We start from the raw sequence: 15,149 nt of genomic DNA, 5'->3' as shown, positions 1-15,149 counted from the left end.
CTTCAGCTCAAGGCGAGCATTCTACCACTTGAGCCACAGCGCCACTTCCAGTTTTCTAGTGGTTTATTGGAGATAAGAGTCTCATGGACTTTCCTGCTCTGGCTGGCTTAGAACTGAGATCCTTAGATCTCAGCCTCCTGAGTAGCTAGGATTACAGACGTGAGCCACCGGTGCCCAACTCCGAGCAAGCATTTCTGAGAATCTTCTCCCTGAGGAGTCACAATAGTTTTCCTAGTTCAGGGTTTGTTTTTTTCAGGGGAGGGGGGATCTGGAGCTTGAACTCAGGGCCCAGGCACAGTCCCTGAGCTTTTTTTTGCTCAAGGCTAGTGCTCTACCACTTGATCCACACCCTACTTCTGGTTTTTTTAGTGCTTAACTAGAGGACTTTCCTTGAACTGTGACTTCATATTTCAGCCTTCTGAGTAGCTAGGATTATAGGCATGAGCCACTGGTGCCCATCATGCAGCGTTTTCATTGCAGGCTGGTCATGTTGGCCTCTACTATCTAGTACTGCCACTTTCCCTGACCCTAGAAACGAGGATGTTCAGCATAAACCACATGGTACAGTTAGTTAGGCACAGTGAACCATCCTTACCTGCCAGGAAATGATAGGAGAACACTTTCAAATTAAATTCCTAGACATAGTCGTGCTGTAACCAGGCCTCATGAATAGAATAGGCAGATTCAGACCTGCTGTATTAGTATTTTCCCGTTCAACTCTCCATTAACATTTTGGTGAGATAACCGGGTAGCCTGGTGAGGAGAAAAGAGGAAATAGTCCAGTTATGTCTTTGAAGTGTAAATGGACCTTGCCAAAGGGTCTGATCAGCAATGCAAAGTATAAAGGATTGTATATTCATTTGATCTTAGTATCAAAGTAATTATTACCAATTTTCTGAAGCTGAAGGAAAAAGGTTTTGCACAGTACTGTTATCAGTATTGATAGGAACAGTCATAGTAAAGAAGCAGAAGTCATTTTGAATAACAAAGTATGCTTCTCCCTTCATTTGACTTTTTAATATTCGTACTTTACTTTTTAGAGTAGTTTTGGGTTTACAGCAAAAATGGTAGGAAAGTATAGAGAGGAAAGTATAGACTGTTATTCTCTGTTACACAAATAAAGTGGATTTAATATCCCCATCAAAATAGAACATTTGTACAGTTGGTGATCACAGATTGGGACATCATTATTACTTAAAGACTATATAGTTTATAGTAAATTCTGCCTGGGCATTGTGTATTTTATGGGTTTGGATAAATGTTATATATCTACCATTATAGTATTAGAATAGTTTTACCTAAAAAGTCCCTGTCTTCTACCTGTCTCTGCCATCACATCAACTTCAAGAATCTACTAATCTTCTTACTGTCATGGTGGTTTAACGTTTTCCAGGTTGTCAAACAGTTGGAATCATGGTATATTGGCTTTCAGATTCTCTTGTTTGAGTTAGTAAAAAAGCACTGAGTTTTCTCTATGTTCTTTTCATGGATTCATAGCTTATTTCATTTTAGCACTTAATAGTATTCCATTGTCTAGATGTATTTCAGTTTTTCCATTTATCTTGGTTGCTTCCAAGTTTGGACAACTGTGAATAAAACTATTACTATTTACATGCAAATTTTGATATGGCCTAGGTTTTCAGCTTCTTTGACTAACAAGGAGCATGACTTTGTAAGAAATTAGCAAATTGTCTTTGGATATGTCTGTATGGTTTTACATTCCTAAAGGCAATAAATGATGATTCCTTTTGGTTTGCATTAAAAAATTATGGTAAGGGTGATTACAGTTACATAAGTAAGGTAATGAGTACATTTCTGGTCGAACGTAGTTACTTCCTCTTCTCCCACTTTCCCTCCCCGCCCCAGCTCCCCTCCTCCCCAAGTTGTCAAGTTTGTTTCCAACATACTGTCCTGTGAGTATCGCTGGTGCATTGGCTCTCCTTGTGTTCTTTCTCTCACCATTTTGTTATTCTCCTTTCTTTCCCCAGATCAGGTAAACATATATACAAGACTCAGGGTGTCAAAATGAAAAACAGCGACAACAGGGGATAAACCAAATGGGGAAAAAAATAAGGAAAAAAATAACTTCACACAGTACATTAAAAACAAAACCAAAAAACCCTCCAAAACTTCTTGTTTATATACCTTGGAGTTCACTGCATTTAGCATCATTTTATATGGCCATATGTACATAGCTATTGTGCTATTGTGATCCTCTGCTAGGACTATCCTAGACATATACTAATTATTACAAAGGAGGGAAACCTCCTTTGTATGTTTCTTTGGATCTGGTGAAGCTTCCTAAATAAAGATTCAGAAAAACAACAAATTAAAGAAAGGTTGTACAAATGGGATCACATTAAACTGCAGAACTTCTGCATGGTGAAAGTATAGCTAGCCAAGATAAACAGAAAGCCCACAGATTGGGAGAAGATCTTTACTAGCTACAAAACAAACAAGGGCCTTATATCAAAAATATACCCAGATGGGGCTAGGAAGGTGGCTCAATGGTAGAGTACTTGCCTCACATGTATGAGGCCCTGAGTTCAATTCCTTAGCACCATATAAGCAGAAAAAGCTGGAAGTAGTGCTGTGGCTCAAGTGGTAGAGTGCTAGCCTTGAGATGAAGAGCTGAGGGACAGAGCCCAGATCCAGAGTTCAGGCCTGATGACCGGCAAAAAAAAAAAAAATCTATACATTTATATCTATATCTACCAAAAGCTCAAAAAATTAAACTCTCCAATAACAAATATTCAAAGAAACAACCTCCCCATTAATAAGTGGGCTAACAAGTTAAAAAGAGACTTCTCTGGAGAAGAAGTAAGAATAGCCAATAGACACATGAAGAAACATTCAACATCGCTGGTCATAAAAGCAATGCATTGAGATTCCACCTCACCCCAGTTAGAATGGCTATTATTAAGAAAACAAATAATAACAGATGCTGAGGGGAATGTGGCCAAAAGAGAACGCTACTACACTGTTGGTGGGAATGTAAGCTGGTTCTACCACTCTGGAAAGGAGTATGAAGGTTCCTCAAAAGACTAAACATAGAAACTACCTGATCATCTAGCAATCCCACTCCTGGGCATTTACCCAAATGAACACAAACAAGGCCACACTAAAGCTACCAACGACACATGTTCATTACAGTATTATTTAAGATAGCTAAGATATGGAACCAACCCAGATGCCCCTCAGTAGATGAATGGATCAAGAAAATGTGGTATATATACACAATGGAATTCTGTTTCCATCACAAAGAATGACACTGCCTCATTCATAAGGAAATGGAAGGACTTGCTTTACATTCTTACCAGCATTTGGTGTTTCAGTGCTCTGGATTTTGGACAGTTTTTCAGATTTTTAAAATCTGTGATTAGAGACAACTTTGTTTTTCCCTTCCCAATTTGGATGTCTATTGCTAAAGTTTGGGTATGAAATGTCCCCAAAGGCCTAGGTGTTAAAGGCTTTCTCCCCTGTTTGACACTTCTGGTATTAAGAAATGGGACCTAATGGGAAGTCTTTGAAGCTTGCTCTTGGGTGGGAGATAGGGGGAACCCAGCCTCTTCCCTTTTCTCTCTCACTTGTTGGCCTTGAGGTGAACAGTCTTGCTCTGCCCTCTGCCCCTTCCAGAATAAGCTTCTTTGCCACAGGCCCCAAAAGCAATTGTGCCAAGTGATCATAGACTGAAACCTCCTTACCAGCTTATTATGTCAGTTGTTCCAGGGATGGAAAGCTGACAGATCTTTTGTTTCCTTAGTACATTAGCTAAGATCTCCAGTACCATATTGTGAAATAGCAATAAGACAGTCTTGCCTTACTCTTGATTTTAGTGGGAAAGGTTTTTTAGTTTCTCTCTATAAAGTAGAATGCTAACAGTAGATTTTTTTGGTAGCTATTCTTGTAGCTAGAACGTCCCTTCTATTCTTAGTTTACTTATAGTTTTAAATTATGGATGAATGTTGGCTTTTGTCATGTTTTTCTGCATATATGGATGTAATTATATATATTTTTTCTTCTTTGACTTGCTTATGAATAGTTTATATAGATTGGTTTTCAAATGTTGAACCAGCCTTTGGATACTTGTGATAAATTCCATTTGGTCATAGTTTATAATTCTCTTTTTTTTTTGCATTATTCAATTTTTATTTGGTGTGTGTGTGTGTACACGCGTGTGTGTGCATGCGTGTGCGTGCCAGTTCTGGGGTCTGGTGTGCTGTTCCTGTCCGTTTTTTGCTTAAGGCTAGCACTCTACAACTTGAGCTACAGCTTCACTTGTCTTTTGGGGGTTAATTGGAGTGAGTCTCACAGGCATTCTTGCTTCAGCTGGCTTTAAACCGTGAAAACTGTGATCCTCTGATCTCAGACTCCTGAGTAGTTAGGATTATAGGCATGACCCTTTACTATTTACTAGTATTTTGTTGAGAATTTTTGCTTTTATGTTCATAAGAGGTCAGTATTTTTATTTTTATGCAGTGTTTTTTGTTTCAAAATTAGGTTTATAGGAGGTTTATAGGTTTATATGGCCTTATAGGAGGAGTTAGGAATTACTTCTTCTGCTTTAGCTTTTGAAAGATTATAGAGAATTCTTATAAATTTCTTTCTTAGATATTTGATGGAATTTACCAGTGAATCCATTCAGGCCCTGTACTTTTTGTTTTGGAAGGATTTTGATTCAATTTCTTGGATTAGAGAGCTGATAAAATTGTATATTTCTTTTTGTGTAAGTTTGGCAAATTATGCCTTTCAAGGAATTTATTCATCTAGATTACTAAATTTATACATAGTATTCCTTTACTGCCATTTTAATGTACATAGAGTCTGTATTGATGATAACTTTTTTCAGTTTTGGTGATTGTTTAATTTGTGTGCTCTGTTGTTCTGTCTATATACATTAGTTTTGCTGAACGTTTTAAGGACTTTTCCTTGGTTTCTTTAATTTTCCCTCTTTGTTGATTCTTACTCCACTTTTTGTTTATTTTTTTCACACTTACTTTGGTTTAACTGGCTTCTTTTTGTAGTTTTCTAAGTGTGGAAACTTAGATTGATTTCAGATCTTCTTTTTTCTAATAAATGCACTCAATGCTAAAAATTCCCATTTAAGCACTACTTTCATTGTATTCTACAGATTTTGTAAAGTTGTAAGTTTATTCTTACAGTCCAATTAAAAATTTTCTTTTGAGATTTAAAAAAATTTGGCTTTAGTGTTATTTAGAAATATGTTATTTCATTGCCAATTATTTGAAATTTACCAGCTGACTTTCTTTTAGGGATTTCTAGTTTAATTTCATGTTGATTTGATAGCAGACACCATATGATCTTGGGTCTTTTAAATTTGAAAAGGTGTATTTTACGGTATCATGGCCCTTAATATTCCTTCTGGTGAATGTTCTTTATGTGAGCTTGAGAAGATGCTGTTGTTGGATGAACTAGTCTACAGGTATCTATAATATCCAGTTGATTCATGCTGTTATTGAGTTCAACTATGTCCTTACTGATTTTCTATTTGCTGGGTCTATCTGTTTCTGGTAAGAGATATTGAAGTCTCCAGCACTAATAGTAGATTTACTTATTTTTTCTTGTAGTTCTGTAGCTTTTGCTCATGTATTTCAATTCTGTTTTGTTAGGTACTCTCACGTTGAAAATAGTCACATATTCTTGTAGACTAGATCCTTTATCATTACTTAACTGCCCTTCTTTATTCCTTATAGCTTTCCTTGCTCTGAAGTCTGCTCTTTCTGAAATTAGTATAGTTCCTTTAGCTTTCTTTATATTGGCATTGGCATGATGTATTTTCTCAACCCATCCATTTGCCTTCCTCTCCCCTCCAGTGTATCTGTCATCGCCTATCAATGTTAAAGTGACTATTTTAAAATATATTTTATTATTTTCTTTGTTTTTGTCAGTCATGCTTGAACTCTTGTCTCTGAGCTTTTATGTTCATAGCACTCTACTACTTGAACCATAGCTCTACTTCCACTTTTTTTTTTTTTTTGGTCCGTGGTGGGGTTTGAACTCTTGGGCTTGGGCACTGTCCTTGCGCTCTTCAGCTCAAGGCAAGCACTCTACTGCTTGAGCCACAGCACCACTTCTGGTTTTCTAGTGGTTTATTGGAGATAAGAGTCTCATGGACTTTCCTGCCCGGGCTGGCTTTGAGATCCTCAGATCTCAGCCTCCTGAGTAGCTAGGATTACAGGTGTGAGCCACTGGCGCCCGGCTCACTTCCACTTTTTTTTTTGTAATTTAGACTTTTCTGCCTGGGCTGGCTTTGAACCATGATCCTCAGATCCCCGCCTCCTGCATAGCTAGAATTACACGCTAAGCCAGTGAGTGCTCAGCTATTTAAATTATCTCTACGTTGCTGTACAAAGCCATTTAACAAAGCAGTTTATAAATACAATTCATCTTGATCAGTGTCACCTCCATTCCTCCCAATCCTATAGCTTCCCTCAATTTTCTTAATTTTGGTGTAGGACATGCACTGACTTTTGTAACAACATTATCTCCTTTTCCCCTCTAAATTTGTTTGCCCTCCTCCCTGGATACCACTCCTAAAGAGATTAGTGATATAGTTGGATTAATATCACCGTATTTGTTAGCATTTTCTTTCTGTTACTCTCATTTTTTGTTTTCGTTTCTTTTTCTGTGTGACTTTAATCGAGCATTTTATACGGTTCCATGTGCTCTCCCTCTTTGCTTAGAATATCAGATGTTGTCCTTTCTTTTTTAATTGTTGTCCTGGAATATGCCATATATACTTAGCATCAGCCAAAATCCACTTTCAAATGATTTATATCACCTCATGTATAGTGCATGTCCCTTATAAAAGCAAAAAATAACTCCTGATTCCTCCTTTATTCTTGGGTTGTGTTAAGGAAAATCATTACTTGTTTTGCTTCCCGATCTTCTGTTCCTGTTACATCTTTACTGAATCACAAGTTATTTATATGCTTTTTTTTTTTGCTTATCTATTTCTCTGAAACAGAAGAAAAAAGTCTCACTTCTTTCCAAAATGAACTTTCTAATTTTTCTAAACATATCTACTTCTCTTTGCTAGGGACGTTTGTTTAGTCATTTGTCCCTATCTTTTTCATCATCTCAACTCTTTTCCCATCAGTACGTTCATAAAAATTATTTTACAAAATACCCCAACTTCTGTATCAGACAATTTTTAAGTTGACTTCTATAAAAATACTGGATAACTCACACTAGCTTAGCCAGAAGAGGTCATGTTATTAAGTATTCTTGGTTCAAGTACATGATACAGGCTCATTCTTGCTTGTCATGAAATTGAGCATATCTGTTTCTTTTTTTAAATCTCTTATTATGATTCTGTTTGGTACACTTCCTTCAATAAGACTGGAGCTTTCATTGCAGCATTATTTACCATAGCTAAAATATGGAATCAACCCAGATGATTCTCAGTGGATAAACCGATAAAGAAGTGTGGTATATATACACAATGGAATTCTATGCTACCATCAGAAAGAATGACATTGCCCTCATTCATAAGGAAATGGAAAGACTTGAAAAAAATTATATTAGGCAAAGTAATCCAGATCCAAGGAAACATAGGCTGCATGATTTACTTCACTTGTAATAGTTAGACTGTCTATAAATCTACAAGTTAATCCAATGGATAGTAAAAGATAATTACACTTGGACATCATTAAACAATATATATATATATAAATGCATATGTATCCTTTATATATGTGAATTATATATCTTATATGTATAACTCATATATTCTTTTGCTTATATGAGTTTGCATATATAATATGTAAACACATTGCACATATGCATCTATATACATAGATGTAAATATGTATGTATATATGGGTAAGTTACCTTTTATTCTTAAATTGTTATAGTTTTTTATGTATTCTGGATCTTAGTTCTTTGTCAAATACATATATAGTAAATATATTGGTCTTTTTTTTTTTTGTCGGTCGTGGGGCTTGAATTCTGGGCCTGGGCGCTGTCCCTCAGCTCTTCAGCTCAAGGCGAGCGCTCTACCACTTGAGCTATAGCGCCACTTCCGATTTTCTGGTGGTTTATTGGAGATAGGAGTCTCACAGTCTCTCCTGCCCGGGCTGGCTTTGAACTGCGATCCTCAGATCTCAGCCTCCTGAGTTGCTAGGATTACAGGCATGAGCCACCAGCGCCCAGCTATATTGGTCTTTTTAATGGTATCTTGTTGATCACAGGTTTTAATTTGATGAAATCTGATTTATCAGTTTTTAACTTCTTGGTTATTACTTTCTCCTATCAATAGTCTTTTCCTTCCCGGGTTGTAAAATATTCTCTATTGTTTCTACTAGCAGTTTTAGAGTTTTTTCTTTTACCTTTCTTTGATTTATAATTAATTAGTTTATGTACAGTATGAGGTAAGTATTGAGGTGTTTTTCTTTATGCTGTACTGCTCTTTGTGCACTATTTGTAAAAAAAGACTTTCTTTGATGATTGGACTATTTTGTTATCTCTCTCAAATATCACTTGCTTGAAAAAGTATAGGTCTATTTCTGAACTCATCTATTCTGTTGATGTATTACATATGCTTAGAAGCAATACCATACTGTTTTTGCTGTAATGTTTTAAAGTCAGCTTTTCCTTTTTCAAGATTGCTGTGGTTATATTAGATCCTTAGCATTTCAATGTGACCTTCAGCCAGGCCCAGAGTTCAAGCCCCATGACTGACAAAAAAAAAATCAGGGGTCCCATGTGACCTTTAGAGTCATCTTGTGAATTTTTATTAGTTATTTATAAATTTAAATTATTAAATTATTTATTAAAATGCTTGCTGGGATTATGGTAGTTATGACATTAAGTCTATAAGTGAATTCAGGTTAAGAGACATCTTAACAGTCATTGAGAATTCCAGTTTATGGACATATTTCTCTCTTCTGCCTGACAGTGGACCTTGCTCTTTACATAGAGTGTTATTCTTATTGAAATAGTGCACTAAAGTGCTTCAGTACATTTAGCCTGACAGGTATCAGGAGTTACCCTGTAAGGGTAATATTTGTTGTTGGTTCCAATAGTCCTCACAAAGCCTTATAAAGTATATTCCTGTTTTACTCAGTTTGGAGTAACAAATATCTGGGCAGGGTTTTTGATTGTTTTATTCTAAAGCTCATGCTTACGAATCTATTGTCATAGAAGCCATGATGGTGAGCCTCAAGTGATACTTGACTACAAATTGGGAATGGTCTTCTGTGCTGACAAGTTAAGCTTAGCATCTAAGGTTAGTATCTTCAACAGCAGAATTTACTCTGAAGAGTTTAAGAGCACAGGCATGTAGTAAAAATATACTGGATCAGTCTTTTCATTTACGTATGTCTACTTCACAGTGAGGCTTCTTTTCTGGAAGTATTACCATTATAACTTCAGTGGTATACTCCTGAGTTCTACCTGTATCTGCTCAAGGGAATAGTGTTTCTTTGCTACTGCAATTTTTCAGAGGAAGACCATTCTCATTCACCACTCACGATGGTGAACACCTAGGGCGTGTGGTCGAAAGCACTGTAATTGTTCTGAAGTGGCAGAATATTTGCTAATAATAAAATGGAAGGCTTTTCTTACTACAAGGATCTCGTATTTACTAGCTTAGACAGTTGCCATTATAGTGTTTTTGGCCCTTGTATTTGGGTTCATTTTCTGAATGTCCTGAGGATGAGCCACATGGAAAATAGCCTTCTGGTTTCATGTCTGGTTTTGATGGCTGACAGCACACAAGCCTGAATTTCTGTGCCAGTCAGTGGTCTCTCCTGCCTTTGCACATGCGCATTCAGTAGTACACAGAGTCACATCTGGTCCAATCATCTGGTCTAATCAAAATGCTATTGGTATGGCTCCCCTGAGGCCTAGGGCCCTTCTTTGGGTCTAGGAGGTGACATAGAGCCTGGGAAGGGACAGTGTCTTCTGGCTTCCTCTCTACATCTAGGGAGAGTAGGAGTGAAGCTGCACAACTCTTGCTAATTACTTAGCAGGGCAGAAGAAAACATAGGCTGCCTTGAGCCAAAAGTAAGACAGAAGCAGGTAGCATGGCCACCTGGGCTTGGAGGCTAGGAGCACCCCCCGGCCGGGCGTGGCACTCTGCTTCTGATAGTGCCTTTCACTAAAAGCACAGCAGCACAGAAGGCCCTGTTACAATCAGACTTCACTGCACTGAGTTGGGGAACACTGTATATAATTTTTTGCAACAAATTAGCTTTGGTTTTATTTTGTCCTGTGAAATAACTAAACCTAGGGACAAAGAACATTTGCTCTTTTCTGATTTTGTTTTGGTATGCTTTGCTACCTGACTCTCACTTAACCTTTATTCTGGGGTCAGTCTCTGAAGAAACTTTGGTGACTATGTGGAGATGCTACAGTATTACAATCCTGATCCTGGACATTCACGCCTCATGGTGTGCTAACTTGATCTGTGGAGTGCATCTCTGCATGAGTTGGGGAGTGCTGTCGCTTCTCTATCACAAGAGACCTTGAAGTGACTGTGTACCATGTGGTGGTAATGGTGCCTCTGCAGCGATGGGAGGGCTGCTAGTGCCCAGCATTGGGACATTAGGAGAGGAACAGCATTTGTCCTTAGGGTTCGTAAGTGTTTGCATGGGTGAAGATGTTTGTTTTGTGTGCTAGGCTCCTTCCCTTAGCTTTTCTTGCCCGTCCATTCTTCAGGCCCTCCTTTCTTGGTACCATTGATTGCTTTGTCCTTTTTAGCTTCCTTTTTTCCTTAGCCATTCTACATCTGCTTTCTTATTAAGCTCTGTATTTCTGCTTTTCCATTTCTATGAATTGGCTTGACTAAGTAATATGGTTTAGATCTGGAGGGACCTCGAAAGTCCATAGGTTAAAGTCTTTGTCCTTAGCTTGGCCCTGTTGGAAGGTGGTAGGGCATTTAAGAGTGTAGCCTAGTAGAAGGTCTTTAGGCCCTGAGGAAAGCATCATGTTCTGTTTGCTCCCTGCTATGATATTCTACCTTGCCACAGTCTGAAGCTAGGAGGTCTAGCCACCATGGTCTGGAACATTAAAATTTGTGAGCCAAGATAACCTTTTCATCTCTAGAACTTGATTATCTTAGGTATTTAGTGCAGAAATGGAACTCCAACAACATGACTGAGGTGAACGTTTTCCTTTCTGATAATTACAGGTGTGTATCCAGGTTCACCCCCACCATCCTCCCCTGATGTTACCCTGGATGACACTTCCTCATAATGTGTTTTTTCCCCTATCTTTGAGTCAAAGGTTACAGTGTTCTGGCCTCATGCTGGTATCTAGGATTAGCTGTGACACAGAACATCTCTTGTGGAATGGCTAGTCTGAAGACTGTGGATTTAATATCCTGACTGGAATGTGGTAATTAAAATAACATTAGTTCCTTTCAGGGTACATTGAAGATGGATATGTGAAGGTCATTGTGATAAATTTTAAGAACAATAGAGAACATCTACCTCTCATTGGAAAAGTTGGACTTGTTTGGAGAACTAATGCTTTTGATGGCTTTATAGAGGTAAGAAGGACTTTAAAAAAAAAACTCATTTATGTATAATAGGAAAAATGTCTGTTGATGTGTATATATTTATTCTAATAAATACGTTATATTTATTCTAATTTCTGTGGATTTTATGATTTTTACAGTCTTTAGCACTTCTCCAAGAGCTTATTGAGACCCTTTGCTCTTCCTGTGGTGGGGTAGGACTGGTATGTACACTGCAGCAGTTTCTGAACAGGACTGACTATAACCTCGCTCTCTCATTCCTTCTGTCCCGTAGAGAAAGGGGAGCTGAAAGTTGCACTAGGCAAGTAGCATTTGCAAAGAGACATCCTTTTGTACCAATCAATATAAAGTTTATTGTAGTTATAAGTTATTGATTCTGATTACAGATATATTCTTTAGAGTTAAATAAAAAACAGCTACATAAAGAGGAGAGTTGGTTTCTGTAGGGAATTGTCAGGGAGAGAGGGAAGAGATGGTGGGGAAAGATTTCATATAGTTCCCTTCTTGGGTGGCCTTGTGCCCTTACTGTTCTGCATCTCAGTATTCTCATTTGTATTTGATGGGATGAATGGGATTTCTTAGTCAGAAAAGCCAGTGACAGCTCCTTGACTGCTTTTCCTTCTTTACCAAGGTCACTCTGCCCTATATCTGTAGGGTAGCTCCAACACCTTGGAGCTGTTAATGGTGGATATACTATTTCTCTTGAGCTGTGTTGCCACAGAGAATTAGAATTATCTCCTAAGCCACTTAGTATTTGGTACAAGAACATGTTTTATTTCTGATATTTGCCTATAAGCGAATATGTATGACTTGGAAAAATTGCTTATCATGCACAAAGGATAATTGTTTCATATCTTTAAGAATGCAGACCCATTTTTTTTCTGTGATAGATGGGCTTACAGTGAAAACATGTACTAAAATAAAACATGAACGCAAAACAGAGTAAGAAAGGCAAGATGACAAAGGGTCAGGTTATCCTTTTATGTTTAATTCTATATTTTCTGGTAGTTTAGAGTAAGATAAAAGCAGTGGCTTAGTTCCCTCTAGAAGGTAAAAGGAAAGCGTAGGAATTATACTAAGAAACAAAGCTTTGTCCTGGCTGTGTTATAGAAAACCAAGTCCCCCATGTGTAAGGTACACTAAATACTAAATAGTCTTACAGTCACAAATGTAGGACTGAATTCTCAGCAGTCTTTCTCAGAGTCTGAAAGCATTGCTGCAAACCTGAGACCTCCAAGGAGCTCCAGGTAGGGCCTCCGCAGGCCATTAAAGTGGTGTGACTTAGGATTTAAAGAGAGATCTGAGGTCTTGAAGTGGAGAGTGTCTGGCCTGGTCCCAGGCAGTTTGGGAGAAAGAAGGAGTAATGTAGCCCAAAATCTGCCCTCAGCACCAGCTCTGCCTGGTTAAGAGGTGAGCGGGTTGATCTGCATTTGCCATTTACGTATGGTACTAGTATTAAAACTAGTCCAATCTTGGAGTTCCAAAAAAAGAAGCCAGGTGAGTATTCCATCTTGTGTTTATATCCCTTATGTTTGCCAGGTAGCTGAGGAATTTCCCCTAAGGAAAAAAACACATTTTCTTTTTGGCAGTTCTGGGATTTTGAACTCAGGGCCTTATACGTGTTAGGTAGGTATTGTACTAATTGAGCCAGGTCCTTTGCTTGGTAAAATACATTTTAAAAATTGCTTTCAATGATTACAGGCCTTTTTTTTTTTTTAAAAACAAACAAAAAAACAAACAAGAAAGGATATAAGATAGAAAAAATAGACAACTAAAATCAGAAATAAACAGTTCCCCTGGGATATTGTAGACAGTTTCTAATTCTTACAGTAACCATTTGAGCAAAGGCAGTTAAGAAAAATATGTTGCCCCAATTCTGATTCTGGTCCCAAGGCTCACTCAACAAATGGTAAAGAAAGCGTAAAGCCGTGTTAGCGATGATGTTGGAGGCAGTGCCTTGCGTTGGTTTCTTCGAAGCAGCGTGGGGTTCTGTCAGAGCTCTGATCATCTGGCCTTCATGGATCCGTGAGAAGGGTCCTGGAGCTCTGGGTATGCAGGCTGCAGCACTCGCGATGCCAGGCATGTTGAGCTGGAGTCACTGTGTCCAGCTTCACAGTCCGAATGTCCCTGTGGTTATGGCTCAACCTAAACACCAGAAAACCTATTTTATCAGAACACAGTGTGTTTTGAAGTCAGGTTACAATATAAAGTGCATTCAAATGGCTTACAGTGGCTGAGTGTGGGTGTTGGTGCACACAGGACAGTTTCTGTGCAGATGGTCCCCATGCTGGCGCGGTTTGGGGTATCAAGCAGCCTTGCCTGCTAGGGCCTCCAGTGTCATTGACAGTAAGCACGTCCCTCGAGTGTTTGCTCTCCACTACCGCTGGATATCCTGTTGATATGTTTCTCCTGTTAATGCTTTTCTTTACATGCCTGCCTTTTCCATTTTTTATTTCATGCCTTGGCATTTTTGATGTTATTTTAATGTTACTTCTAATTCTGTATAGAGCTTGGCATCAAGTTTAATTTAAATCAGATATTTCAGTAAAGCTCTGTAATGCTGCTTTATGCAGGAAGACTTGAATAGGCAGAGCAAGGGTTCATCATGGGGAGGGGGTCATACCCCTAAGAAAGATGCTTTGGCTCTTTTCTGGAGAGTGTGCTGCTGGTTGCATGTATGATTAAGGCAAGGTATACTTTTGAGGTTGGAAAGGTAAGGGAGTGTGTTTCTCCTCTGGGCCTCCAATACTACTTTCTGGTCTCCCCTGAAACTCCCGTGTGCTCACCCTGGTGTTTGGATGAGTGTGAGTGCTAGTGACGAGAGACACAGCAGGTACTGATTACAGTCTACTGATGATTAGCCTGTGTGCCAGTGATAACATTCTGGGTTTTGATGATACATGCAACATTTCCTACTCAGTTTACATTGGGTCAGAATGACCTGTGAAAATGGGGTTTAACTGGCCATCTTACCCTGCCGCTTGTGAATCTGTGTCTGCTTTCAGAGGTGCCCCATACTAGATGTGACTCTCCTGGATGAAAAAAGAAAGCCCTTTTGGTGCTTCAGTTCTCCCGTTTGCATGAGGCCCGTCACCTGCCCTTCCGATGGCCCCACTTTCCTGGGACACACATACTATGTCAACTACAAGGATGAAGTAGGAAAAGTACATGCGGAGCTTGTGTGGATTGAAGAGACGGAAGAATATTTCATTGTCAGCCTGGTCCTTTACCTCAGTGTAGCAAAAATAAACTACTGGTTTGGGACAAACTACTAATTGTTAGAAATAGGTAGCAAAGTATTTTTTGTTAACTTTATTTTTTTTTTTTACTGTCAGCTTCGCTCTTAATATTGAAAGTTAAAATAAAGCATATCTATGAAAATCCTGTTCAGTGCCTTATTTTACATTAGATATTAGTATTTTTGGGTCATTTAAAAATGAACAGGAAATTAAGTTAAAATTTAAAAACATAAAAACCATGTGTTCCTAGTGAAAACTCATAGAAGATGAGAAGGAAAAAAAGTTATTTACTTCTTTCTTGCTATTGGTATAAAGAAGAGAAAAGGAAAAACTGGGTGTGTGGCTGATGTCTGTAATCCTGCTTACTTGTAAGGCTGAGATCCAGAGGAGGTTTTAGGGTAGCCTGA

At 38.3% G+C, this 15,149-nt stretch overlaps 1 protein-coding gene across 3 annotated transcripts in view; it reads left to right on the top strand.

Moving 5' to 3' along the window:
- The window catches only part of Fbxo15 (F-box protein 15), a 50,226-nt gene extending 35,339 nt beyond the window's left edge, over positions 1-14,887 (top strand). For all 3 annotated transcript variants that reach the window (XM_042693494.1, XM_042693493.1, XM_042693495.1), the window contains 2 exons: positions 11,391-11,515; positions 14,509-14,887. In XM_042693494.1, the coding sequence (XP_042549428.1) occupies positions 11,391-11,515; positions 14,509-14,778 (395 nt within the window). In that variant the 3' untranslated portion in view covers positions 14,779-14,887. The remainder of the gene's footprint in view (positions 1-11,390; positions 11,516-14,508) is intronic.
- Positions 14,888-15,149: the final 262 nt, after the last annotated feature.

Source organism: Dipodomys spectabilis, unplaced genomic scaffold (genome assembly GCF_019054845.1).
Source record: "Dipodomys spectabilis isolate Male_0828 unplaced genomic scaffold, ASM1905484v1 ptg000169l, whole genome shotgun sequence".
NCBI lineage: Eukaryota > Metazoa > Chordata > Mammalia > Rodentia > Heteromyidae > Dipodomys > Dipodomys spectabilis.
The sequence above is the reverse complement of the archived record's forward strand: the minus strand, read 5'-3'. Positions and strand labels throughout refer to the sequence as shown.